This window comes from Silurus meridionalis, chromosome 1, assembly GCF_014805685.1.
Source record: "Silurus meridionalis isolate SWU-2019-XX chromosome 1, ASM1480568v1, whole genome shotgun sequence".
Lineage (NCBI taxonomy): Eukaryota > Metazoa > Chordata > Actinopteri > Siluriformes > Siluridae > Silurus > Silurus meridionalis.
The window spans coordinates 18,478,666-18,491,882 of record NC_060884.1 but is presented as its reverse complement, the minus strand read 5'-3'; the positions used below and the strand labels follow the sequence as shown (position 1 = coordinate 18,491,882).

At 42.6% G+C, this 13,217-nt stretch overlaps 1 protein-coding gene across 2 annotated transcripts in view; it reads left to right on the top strand.

Annotated features, from left to right (window-relative positions):
* Positions 1–13,217, top strand: part of plxna1b (plexin A1b) — a 190,557-nt gene that overhangs the window by 115,387 nt on the left and 61,953 nt on the right. For both annotated transcript variants that reach the window (XM_046870381.1, XM_046870466.1), the window contains exons 7-9: positions 2,464–2,617; positions 3,054–3,153; positions 7,779–7,893. In XM_046870381.1, the coding sequence (XP_046726337.1) occupies positions 2,464–2,617; positions 3,054–3,153; positions 7,779–7,893 (369 nt within the window). The remainder of the gene's footprint in view (positions 1–2,463; positions 2,618–3,053; positions 3,154–7,778; positions 7,894–13,217) is intronic.

Genomic DNA, 13,217 nt, shown 5'->3' with positions numbered 1-13,217 from the left:
TTTATCCACTCCCCCACATTTATTAAGTGCTTTAATGTCTCACGTCCTTAAGGGTAGAAATTGAGCGCTGATGAAGGCCGCCTTCGATTAAATCTCGTCCTCTCCACCAGAACCATTTTTTGTTAAGCAATTCATTCGCAATACTTTCAATCAAGTGTTTGAATAACCCCCTTTCTTTTCCCATGGAGCAGCTACGTGTGTGAAAGGTAGAAGTGCTGTGTTTTCCCACCTCGTTTTAGCAGTATTATTCAGAAGGCTTTATGCGGTACTGTGCCTCGTGATTGGGTCACTGCTTACGTGTATACGTGGCTAGAGCGAGAGTTAATGAAACGCATTAAACGGTGTGAATGGAGACCGGCGTGCCGATCGAGTGTCGCTGTAAAGTCTCCTCAGTCAACCTCGATTTAGTTGTCAAAGGGCATTTCAGGTTTATTGCTGAGCTGATGATGGTGAAAACAAAAGGCGGTGGAAAAACAAAGGAAGAATAAACAGGCAGGCGGGGGCGGGCTGGGGGAAGAGACGGCGCGCCGCCGAGTTCAGCGCACTCAGCAGCCCTGATGAAATCAGACTCCCGCTTGTTTAAAAAGGAATTAATAAGAGGCGGTTTATTAACGTCGGCAAGATTTAGCGCCGTCTTCTCGATCACTCTTTAATGTTGCTGAATTTCATGGCGCTATGCCTCAATCTGAATTATCTCCTGCCTGAATCGCGTTTCATAACACTTACTTGTCCGGCGAGCGTGCCAGAGACGGATGAGAAAACCCACCACTAATAGTCCATCACCGGAAACATCGCCACAGCCATCCAGTCAGGGCTGCACTAAACACTCAATAACCCCGATCTCCATCTAGACTGAGTTTCCCAGCACATGTGAGACCACATCGAAGCCTGCAGAGATGTTTGCTCGAAACTTGTAAAACTGTTGCTTTTGCTTACACATGCTCTTTTTTTGTTTTGTTTTTTACTGTCATGCCGCAAGATTTATTTCAGAGCGGAGATGAACTGCTTTCTCTGTCGCAGTGACAAATGCGTGCACATTAGTGCCATATTCCGAGACCCGTTCTGCTTTAACCAGGGATGTTTAGCGACAGTGAACCTCCGAACTCATCCACACCAGATCAGTGCGCATCTGTGCGAGTTCTTTCACTCTGTGCACTTAATACACATCACTCGTTTGTTCGTCCGCTGTAAAAATGCCGCCTCTTACTGCAGGGACTCACAGAATAAGTTTTAATACTGATACTGGAATTTTTTTCCTTTTCATTTCTTCTCTTCTCATTTTGGCAGCCACTTTGGACTGACCTGTAATGCTGACTTGATACCTTCTCCTCATTTCTCCTTCTCAGCTTGTCCAAAAGAAAGCTCCACATTAACCGTTTGAGATACCAGGGAGTGAAGTATCTTTTTCCCTGAAACAGATTAGAGTTGTGCATTGAGTGTTCTTCATATCATCGTTACACTAGAACGCACGAATTGCTTCAGGGACAGAATGCATTCGTTTTGTTTTGTTCTGCTTAGAAAAGAGCAAATTCAGACTAGCTGGAAATCATGCTGTAATAAAGCAGGAGCTCTTTAAATTACCTCAAGAGCACCAATGCTGCTTTGCAAAAGGGGTGCATTTTATATATACATAAAGAAAACTTTTATAACTTAATCTTTTGTCTTGTAACAATTCTGAATACCATATCACAATGTGCCTTCTATTTTTCTGACATGAAGCTTATCTCTTTGGAGTGGAAAGGCTTCTTTCCAATCTATTGTGCTGCATTCAAACACCTCTCTCATAGTCCCTCTGGTTGCACACCAGTAAATATACAGATTTTTTTTTCTCCTTTTCTTATACCTGCTTTCTTTTTTTTTTCCTTCCAAAGTTTTTCTTTTTCCTATTGCTTTTGAAAAACAACACCTTTAGCTTCGTCTCTTTTGTATTTCCTCACACTCGGCTACACTGTGTTCTGTCGGCATTGTTCAGCTAAATTGTTACCTTGAAAAGTTATCTTGTTCCGAGACATATTTCCCCCCACCTTCCCACCTGAATTCTGCCGTAGCCTCCTGTGCTAAGATTGGCCGGTAGAGCTTTATTCACAAGCACTATCCCGCGAGCAGTCGGTGGCTCGCGGTGAAGATTTACAATAGCAGTGCATGCTGGGTAGTGTGATTGAACACGGACGGATAGTAACACGGCAACGAAACACAATCCCGAATTTTGCGCTCCCTGACAAACGAGGAGGGAAATGAGAAATTGGAAGCGTAATATATTTTTTCTTCCATAATGTGACGCATTTTCGCTGCGATGCAGGCTATGATGTAGGAAACAACAAGCACAAAAAATATCAGATGTTTAGAGATGGAGAAAAGTTATTGCACTGTTATGGATTTTTTTTTTTGGGGGGGTGGGGGTGACATTATTTTAAAGCTAGAAAGCAAGATTTCCTGTCATTAATATTCTCTCCCCTTCTCCAGTTGGTTCTCCAGGCACGAAATGTTCCGGACCTGTCCGCAGGCGTGAACTGCTCCTTTGAAGACTACACTGAGACTGAAGCCAGGATACAGGGAAGCCGTATCTACTGCCTCTCCCCCACCACTAAAGAGCTCATTCCCATCACTCGCCACCAAGGTGTGTCTGTGTGTGTGTCTGTGTGTGTGTGTGTGTGTGTGTGTGTGTATGTGTGTGTCAACTCAACCTACAGGAATAATAAAGTCAGAGAAGCCCAGAATTTCAATATTACAGTTTAAATATTAGAACCAAGTGCATTTTCAACCCTGTCATGTGTTCCTGATTCGTGGCCCGAGAGTCATTTGCTAATAGTTGCCCTATTCTCACTGTCTCTATGGCGATACGAGCGCGGCGTCTTGCTGAAGATGGCTATTTTGATTACGTGAGGATCCTACAGTGCAATTTTGATCACATCCACAGTAATCATAGCACAATCAAAAGCGGCTATTTTTACCACCGCAATGCCCTGCTATTGGGGGGAAGTAAGCACGATGTGTTGCCTAGATACCTTTCTTTCTCCTCCATCACCCGCCGCTCGCTCTCTTGCTCTCTGCAGGTGATAAACGTGTGGTGAAGCTCTACCTGAAATCCAAAGAAACCGGAAAGAAGTTTGCCAGCGTGGATTTCGTGTTCTACAACTGCACCGTCCACAAATCGTAAGTGTTCTCCATGCCCTTCCTCTTTCTCTGGTCACACACACACACACACACACACACACACACACACACACCCTCTGGTCTTCTCAATTTACTCATAGGGGTCAGATTTCAGTAACCATGGCAACCCTGTAGAGGAAGGATGATTGACAGGTACTCGAGGCTCTTTAGAGAAAGGGGATGTTAAAAAAAAAATAATAATACTAAAGCATAATTGTACAGTAAAAAAAGAAATCTGAATATTGAGTATTTGCAGGACAACATGGCAGCCAATATCTGGAAGTAGACCTGAGTGAAACTGGAAATGCTTCCTAACATTTGAGTGTTTAACATCTCATTGGGCTGTGTACCCTCTGCATAGTGTAAGAGGGTTATTGTAAGAGTCCAGATGGTTTCAGGCTCTCTTGGGGTGTGTGTCGTGTCTCGTTGCAGGACAGATGAGACCCTTTTGCTGTCTCCAGGGGGATCTGACACACAGTTTCTCGCACACACACACACACACACACACACACACACACACACACACACACACACATTCTTGAGAAAATGCAGTGTTGCAGCATCCAAGTCATATAATACGCTCTCTAAAAGATAACAGTGAGTATATGTGTGTCAGGCAGGCAGAGAGAGAGAGAGATAGGAATGGGTGGGACAGCACAGGGCACGGAAATGTGCACACACATTTGTATGCGCTCATTATCATCCGTGTGTGAACTGCAAGTATAAACACAGCTCGCTTGTAAGCTGGGCTGAAAGGTATAGAGATTGCATGAATTTCACCCTTTTTAAAATTTTATCAAAAACAAAGATGCGCCGGAGTCATGTGTCTGAGTAAGAGTGAGTCTGTGTGTGTGTGTGTGTGTGTGTGTGTGTGTGTATGTATATATATATATATATATATATATATATATATATATATATATATATATATATATATATATAATTTACACACACACTTTTATTCAGACATTCAGACACACAGGCACACACACACACAGAGCCCCTTTTATTTATTCAACTGATGAGGTCTTGTGCACTTGGAAATGCCATAAATTTGCATATTAATATTAATCTAATTTGGAGCAGTGCCATTTTGGGGCGCGTCGGAGGGGGGGGGTGTATGGGTGGGGGGGATGAGAGACGCCGAAATGGAAAATCACACGCAGTCATGATCGTCTCTTAATTAAAGTGAGCCGTGGCTGTATATGCCTGAGCATTAGCTATTATGGAGAACGCAGGATGCCAGAATCTTCCTACAGAAGACACATTCAATTCGTTTTAAACGGCGCAACACTGCAGTGAAAATGCGCTCTATTGAAATCATCGCGCGCTTTCTAAAGCACCGTGTGATTTGGAGGTGGGACGGAAGGTGGAAGAGGGATGAAGGGGAGAGGCCTGGATTCAAGAAGGGGGAGATAAGGAGAAAAAGATGGAAGTGGAGAGAAAAAAAAAAAGAGGAAGAAGAAGCGCCTGCAATGAGGGGGCAATTACTTCCTGGAAAGGGCTTTTTGAGGCACGAACACATTTTTGGCACGTGTAAGAGAGAGAGAGAGAGCACACATGCTCACACACTCGCACTTCCCTTAAGAGCACTTGCCATTTAACTTGCCAGCAATTTACAATTTCCCCTCTCACTTTAAATCGGTTACTGGAAAGAAAAGGCCGGGCTGTGTGTAATGAAAGTGAAAGAGGGCTGGCGAGAAAAGGTATTCAAGGTGCATTGTGGTCTTTGCTGTCTGTGACGTGCGGAGCAGGTCCGGGCAGCCCGGCCATTTTAATACGAAAGAAGAGAGTTTAGAAAGGATGAGAGAAGAAAGGCAGAGGGAAGAGAGTGAGAGAGGGAGAGAAAGAAGCCAGGCCCTGGTAGAATTTAGCTTATAAAGAGCTCCATAGCGACGTGAGGGGATTATAATGAATCTGGTTCAGAGAGGTGACTGAAATGAAGTGCCAGAAAAATTACCCCTCACTTCAGACTGGCACTTGTGGGAACAGTGGGTGTGATGGGCCTCGACACACTCCGGGGTGATGCAGAAGAGGCACCAGATTAAACCCTGTTGAGAGGGAGATGTGCAGGGGGACAACAGGATAAAGATTTGTATTCCACCAGCACCAATATCCAGGGAAGTAGCAGATGTTGGCAACACGGGGGGACATGTCCACCACTCAAACCGATTTTAATAGAAGTGCAATTTTATCCCTTCTTTACATAGATACACGTCACGGTAACAGTAAGTACATAGTTATAGGCTTAATGAAGGATGAACAAGGGAAAGTCAGGGAATTGGAGCATTCTGGAAAGATTTACGAAGAAGAATTTGAATAATATGCTTTTCATGAGAGATGAATAAAAAACACCCAGACTGTGCAGCTGAGTCCTCAAAAGCCTGCTGTTTTAATAGAATTAAATAGAAGTACAATTTTGCTAGTCATGGTTCTTTCGATTGCCAACTCCTCCACGGAAATTCCACATACCCGCAGCAGCAGCTTTGTGCCGGGAAGCTACAGAACTGCACGGAGCACAGATATGCTTCATCATTGAGGCCCAGACAAAATTCAGTCCAATGCAAACTCATGACCGAAGTCATAAGACAAGGCAAGTCGGAATCTGCAGACGAAGCTCCCCACACAAACACAAAAGTGTGCTTCTCTGGTAGATGGTTAGATTTTGAACTTCACATCTGAGCAACGAGTTATAAATTCTATGGGGGGATTTCGCCTGGCTGTATCGAAACTTTTTCAATTCCAGAGCTGTCAATACTTCTTATCAAGTTTTAGTTCAGGTTCAGTTCAGACGCTTTTCCCTTTTGCTTGCCAGCTGTCTGGCGGCCTAATGCTGCTTTTTTTTAATTGCTAACCAAAGTCAAAGAAAGAAAAAGGGGGAAAAAAGCTGAACTCTTTAAAGGAGTGGTGGCTGATGAGTTTGTGATGTAAAACGTGTACCTTTTTAACATGAAAAGATACACTTTAGATTTCTAGCAATAAAAAGCTCATAAATATTTAATGTCCATCATTTCTTCAACAGCTCATTAATACTGAAGTGAAAATTAATTAGTTGGTTAACTGTTTGACTGTTATTATACTTAATTTATTTTACTTCTACATATGGTCTAAATATTGAACTGAGATATCGACCTTAAGTTAAAAAGAAACCTTAAGTTACTTTGAAAACTGTTTGGGAAACATATGGGAACATTGTGGTAACAGTGTAGGTACCACATTTGGGACATACCATCTGTTCATGACTTTGCTATTTTTAAAATGTCAAAACCATCTGGCCCCTACCCATGAATGATGCTTCAGACATTGGATTCTGTTGAACGTCATGAGTTTAAATCCCATCACCACCAAGCTGTCACTGTTGGGCCCTTAATCATGGCCCTGTTCATCTGTACAAATTAAATAATTGTGAGTCACTCTGTGTAATCGGACGATCGTATGGTGTTTTTTTTTTAAACAAATATTTCCACAAAAATAGGAATATATGACCCTTATGAACCTGTGGGAACCAAAAAAAGGAAATAGTTTGCTTTCGGTTACTTATTTTGAGGTTAGGTGCAGCAAAGCATTAACTTTAACCGTGAATAGTGATCTATTAATAATAGTCAACTAATGGTCCTCAGAAGGTCCTCGCGTTTCATTCATTTCTCATCGATCTCTAATTCGCTGACCCTCTTGGATGGATGGAACCAACTGGCTCTCCAGAGATTCAGTAATAACACAGAGACTAATGGAGCCTCAGTGGGAAGCCAGTTAACAAACACGAGCGAACATGCATTAATGCACACAAACGCACATATACACCCCCGTCTTCTCTCGAACAATAAACAGCATCAGACATCGCAAGACATCCTTTGATAAATTGCTCACTTTGAATTAGGAAGCAGGGATAATTTTCTTGACTGACCATTTCTCAACTAATTAGGCAGCTTCTCTCAACACACAAGCAGATTGGTCAATTAAGGGGATCATGTGATTCAATTACGTGGCCGGCCGTCTTTGTTCTGATTGTTCATTTAATGGCTGTGGGTGAACAAATCGCTTGGCCGAGGTGATTAATTTAAATGAACGCTTCAGCTTTTCTAGCCAAAGCACTCAGACTGCTGTGGATGTGGGGGCTGTGTGCTTGTTTGTTTTGTCTGTGTACATCTGAGTGTGGGGGGAAATCAGAACAGCTCCAAACCTGTTATATACTATTCATCAGATGTCTCTCTCTCTCTCTCTTTCTCTCTCTCTCTCTCTCTCTCCCCCTCCATGGGAAATCCTATGCCATTTGATCTATTTCTCTCATGTCATCGCGCTCTCTGTCTCTGTCTCGCTCTAAACCATGGGTGTCTTACTGAAAGCTCATCTTTGTGTGGGGATGAAAGAGCAGCTTCACAGAAAAAAGGTTGACTTTAAAAGAAAAAGAGGAGGGAAAAAAAAAACTAAAGGCACGGGATGAAAGACAGGACAGTCATTTACTCATGATGGAAAGACAGGGAAAGGACAGTTGACACTTAGTTCTTTACTCAGTATTGCTATCAGTCTGTGCAAATGTTTTTGCCCTTGCTTTTATTTAAGGACCACGTTTCCCTAAACTCTCTCTCTCTCTCTCTCTCTCTCTCTCATTCTCTCTCTCTCTGCAGCTGCCTGTCCTGTGTGAACGGCTCTTTCCCGTGTCACTGGTGCAAATATCGCCACTTGTGCACGCAGAATGCGAACGAGTGCTCGTTCCAGGAAGGCCGGGTCAATATGTCTGAGGTGAGTCATTTCCAGTCTCATGACCACTACTCAGTCACCACAGGAATCTTTGTCTTATTCTGTGTGTTAAGTCAGAGTTTTTACAGCTTGGTAATGCACAGGTAAATGCTTCTGAAGTGCCTGTTCACACCTCCTACCTCTGTGAGTGCTGGAGAATGTCTTGCCTTTTATATCGATGCTTATATTAGCAGATTAAGGCGTTGAGAACATGGTTCTGCATTTCAGAAACCCCACAGAAGTGAAACTGTTTTGATGATTTCTTTCTCAGGAAAATAAAGGAACACCGTGCAGTGGAAAAGAAATGAAACAAACTAAATCTAGCGACTGCAGTTGATTTAAAATGCCCGTCTGATTACAAAGCATGTAAACACGCGATTGTGCAAAGGGGCTTTTTTTCTTGTCAATTGTGCGTTACAGCACAGTGAAATTCTTTTTTCACATATCCCAGTGATGTCAGGAAGCTAGGTCAGACATGATACAGCGCCCCTGGAGCACTGAAGGGCCTTCCCGAAGAGTAGCGAATTTGGTTATACCTGGGCTTGAACCCCTGACCTTCCCATTAGTAACCTAGAGCCGTTAACCTGAGATACCACCTCCCCAGTTATGCAACATTAACTCGATGTATCCTATGTTTGTGTACTGCTTGTGGGGATTTGTGCTCATTTACCTACACTGGTCAGGTACTGATGTAGAGTGAATAGGTTTGAAGTGCAGTCAGCTTTGAGATTAGCTCTATAGCAAGCCACCCAAAATCTTCCACTCCAGCCCATGTAAATCATATCTTAATGGAGATGGCTTTGTGCATTGTCATGCTGGAACAGGTTTGGGTCTCCAAGGTTAAATCTAAGCAGAATGTTATCCTACTGCATCCATGGACATCCCATACAATTGTGTGCTTCCATCTTAGTGGGAACAGTTTAGGGAACCCCATACAACCATAACCCGCCCAGGTGTGTCCCAATACGTTTGGACATACAGTGTGTATATGGTTTATGTCAGTGGCTAGTTTAGAACCATTCCTGGATTTTCTATAAATAATCCTGTTTTCCTCAATTTGTGGCAGGAATGTTTCAGCTCAAACACGAAAAATACTAAAATACCTCAGACCATTTCCATGTTGTCTATTAGAGGAAAAATTCACCTTGATCCACTTCCAAATAATTTATTTTATAACGAATGTGTTAGAAAATATATATTTTAGTAAAGTTGAAACTTCAATATGTTGGTTTTCTACTTTATCCATATTCTATAGTGCTATTCAGCTCCCCACTGATAGTGTTGCTGAAGACCTCGCTATCTAAAGTGAGGGATGTGGCAGCACTATGGTGCTTTAGACGTTTCAGCTGATGCACTTTTCCATGTGTAAAACCTGAATACATGTGTAAAACAAATCATGTTCCAATACCTACATTTTAATACCTCTGTTTTTGAGTCAACCTTTATTTATAGAGCAAACCTGACCAAAAGCGCCTTAGTAATCATTCGAAACCTAATGTAAGCATTAACCTGTTAGCCTGTGTAAAAAATCTCTCTGCTGTACCTCGACACAACTGTTCTGTACAGATGAATTCTGAAACATTTTAGTCCCAGTTTTGCTGTAGCCACTGCTTCTCTTTAATATGACATAAATATGACGTCACCGGAAAATGGCGAGTGAGGATATAAGCTCTTGCCCGTTAGGTTTCAGGAGCTGCCAGTGAAACTTAACCATTAACACGTTTGGCATTGCTGAAAGGGTTGTTTTTCCCTTCTGCCATTATAACTGCACTGTAAATGTCTCCACTGTGAAGTAAGAGCATCACGCAACCAATAAAGTCTTGCACAAATGTCAAAAGTCCCGCATCAGCCAAATAATTACTATTCGATTTGCTCATTGAAACATAGTTACTGTTTTTCAGGGTGGATTTATTCTTTCTTTTAGAATAAGATATTGTAGTGCGGACGTTTGTTTGAAGATCGTTATTATTCAAGCCAAATTCAATTTGAGCGACTTCACAAGCAAGATAAACAGTTACAAAGCATCTTTTAATCTGCTTGCCTTCTGTTCTTTATGTTGCGTGTAGACACTTTTGAAGGATTTGTCCTTAAACTATAAGTTCTCAAAACCCGAAGTACAGCTTGTAAAACCATTCACAGTTAATCTTTTAAGGCCTTTGTCGGTAAACTCCAACATCTAATTACATCTCCAACAGTTCAGCTCTTAAATCATTGGAACTGTTGGCCCTTTCACAAAAAAGCTTTTTGGGTTCTTGGATAAGCACCGGCTTCAGCCTAGAGCTTGGTGAAGAATACATACTCTCTCACACACACACACACACACACACACACACACACACACACACACACACACCCACCAAGCACTGCACCATTCTGATCTCTGCACCATTTTGCTCCATCTCTCTCCTCATTGCAAACATACACTTGTGTGAAGGTATATGATATTTCCCAGTGGTTATTCACACGTTTGTGTGTGTTAGTGTTGCCAGAGCTAATTCTCCTCTCTCCTCAGCTTGGCATGAGGTCTCTGATTGGTTGTTTGTACGTGCATAGCTGCAGTTTAATTGGTCAGAGGGGATAAAACCTCTGTCCAATTACGCCTATGCTTTTCTTCTCCTGCTGCTGTCTGTTGCCCAGACTGCAGCAGAAAACAACACACACACAAACACGTTCGTCTCCAAGGTCCTGTCTCCAGGTTGCTCCTTTTGAATCGCATCTGAGTACGGAGACGTTGCATGTCATGTCAGTTAGATGATCGGCAAGCCACATGCTCCCAAAGTTAATCCATCACCCAGACACACACACAATACGCACATGCTCCTATAATGTCTAAACTCTCCTGCTGTGCTTCCCATTTTTTTCCCTGGTCACGTGCCAGCCAGACCCCCCTCTGGCTGTACTTATCTGTGCCCCCTATAATCCACCACCGACTGTGTTAGGACTTGTATGTTTGCGTGTTTTCGTGGTCGCCGAAAATATTTAGCTCGCCGTGCTGCAAGCCATGCTTAGACAGCGAACAAATGAACTCTGACAGGAAGCTCGGGTTCAGTTGATGCAGTTCGGAGCTCTTAAAGAATGACTAACTCAAACGTCCCTCTCTCCCTCACTCTTCCATACCGCAATCCCCCATTTATATTCCGTCCACGTTCCTCCAATTTTTCTTCCCGCTCTTCGGATTTACTTGACAACTCTCAAGCTCCCTATCAACAAAGCATGGCTGCTGAGCTATCGGCCCATCTGTAATTGGTTCAGGTGACAGGGCTGCGCGCCGGGCTCTTCCTCAGCCGGACATGCGAGGGGGGGGGAGAAAAAAACGCAGAGCACGAAGGCCGATTGTGCAGCGTGCTCACTGACGAGTGAAAAGAGAGAGTGAAGGCGAAGGAATCAGAATCAGGGCCGTCTTTCACTTTTCACCGAGTTTCAGCCTACAGAAACGACTTACATGCTGCAGCTTATAGAAAGTGTTCAGGAGGTCAGGACCAATACACACACACTCATTCACTCGCATAACTGGAATTTGCTCAGCGCTCGTCACACGCCGCTCTGCCATCTGAACCCATTACAGAGGGATAATATTGTTTTTTTTTATGTTTGGTTTTCACGCTTTTGACCTGGGTAAATATACATTTAAAAAATATCCAGTTGTAGTAAAGAGAAGGAGAGACAGAGAGAGAGTTTGAGGGATTGATAGACTATAGCAGCATGTTGACCATTGACTGGCTCCAGTGTTTAAGTGGACTGCAACAAGTACTAGGCCACAGTTCAATGACACTAAACATGAATCATGTACATTTACATCAGTTACTACAATGGCCAAGAGTCTTACTTCACCACTAGTCATTCACTCAAAAGAGCTGAATGTTAAACATTTTAAATACATGTACAGCTTCTGGTCTGATTAGTGAAGTGACAATATGTCTCTCTGAAAAAGCTCAAACTACACAAAGATGAACTAACAAGCATTGTATGTTCGAATCTGATGCGTCTCATCTCTTCCGTAATGATTCCTTGGCAACAATCAAAGGCGCTACTCTAAAGCACCAGTGGAAATGATCCTATCTGGGCAATTTGCAGATCCTACACCACCATCTCCCCCAACAATATGAACAGTCCAGGAGAGTTCTAGTCATTCTCTTTTAGCCTGAGTGTGAAAATGAATGCCTTCTGAAAATAGGCTGGGATTATACATTCTATACATTCAGCTTCTTTCTCTCTCTCTCTCTCTCTCTCTCTCTCTCTCTCTCTCTCTCTCCCCATCTGTAAATGCCTTCTAAGAATAGGTGTAATATTAGAAAGCATTTACAGAGGGAGAGAGAGAGAGAAGCTCAATGTATAAAAACTGTATCGATGCTGTTGTCGATACATTGCAAAACGAGTCAAAGACAAAACAGGTCCTGTTGCCACTGTTACAGATATTAATGTTAACTCTAAATGTTCTTAATATTACTTTTAAGAATATATTTGGATTTTGATGTACAATAGCACTGCATGTGCATTTGGTTTTTAAATAAAACAAACAAAAAAAAAAAACAGCGAATATCATATATAGTAACCATGTACTGATTACTAATAGCCATTATTTAAAGGGATTATCCAGATCTTATATCGACCTTAGCAGGGAAACCGGACCCTGTTGTTTTTTTTTGTTTTTTTTTTAAAGAAAGATTCTGGTCACTTGTTTGCTTATATGAAATGCTGGCTATATATTACAGCTTTAACGCTGGTGCTCAAAAAAATTGGCAAGTGTCGTGGCACTGAAATCTATAATACTACAAGTGGTACATTTTTGTCATTTACTGTTTTTTACTCAATAACCAGCTCTGCCCTATCACACAGCAGCTCCAGGACAATATAGCACCACCGCATCTTTGCAAATTTGACACTCGTGGGAAGTGGAACCCTGCCCTCTCCTGCATAGATGAGCTTGTAGATGCTGAGGGATTAGTGCTACTCTGACTGACAGGGCAGAGAATAACATCATCCCTGCCTCACATAGAGCACTGCCAATTCTGCACCTCAGATTCCTGGGCATGGATGGATGTAGCATCGCCAAAAGTTTGTGGACACCAGACCATAAGATTTGCATGTGCTTTTTAAGCACCTCTTTCCCCATTTACTGTTTACCACCATTCTTCTGGGAAGATGTTTTACAAGATTTTGAAGAGTACTTGTGGAGTCACAAGGGTGTTTGTGAAATCAGCTAATGATGTAGGGCGAGGAGGCCTGGGATGCCTTCCATTTCATCCCAAAGGTGTTCAATAGGGTTGAGGTCAGAGCTCTGTAGCAGCAGATCTTCCACTCCAACCAATCTTGGAGTTGGCTTTGAG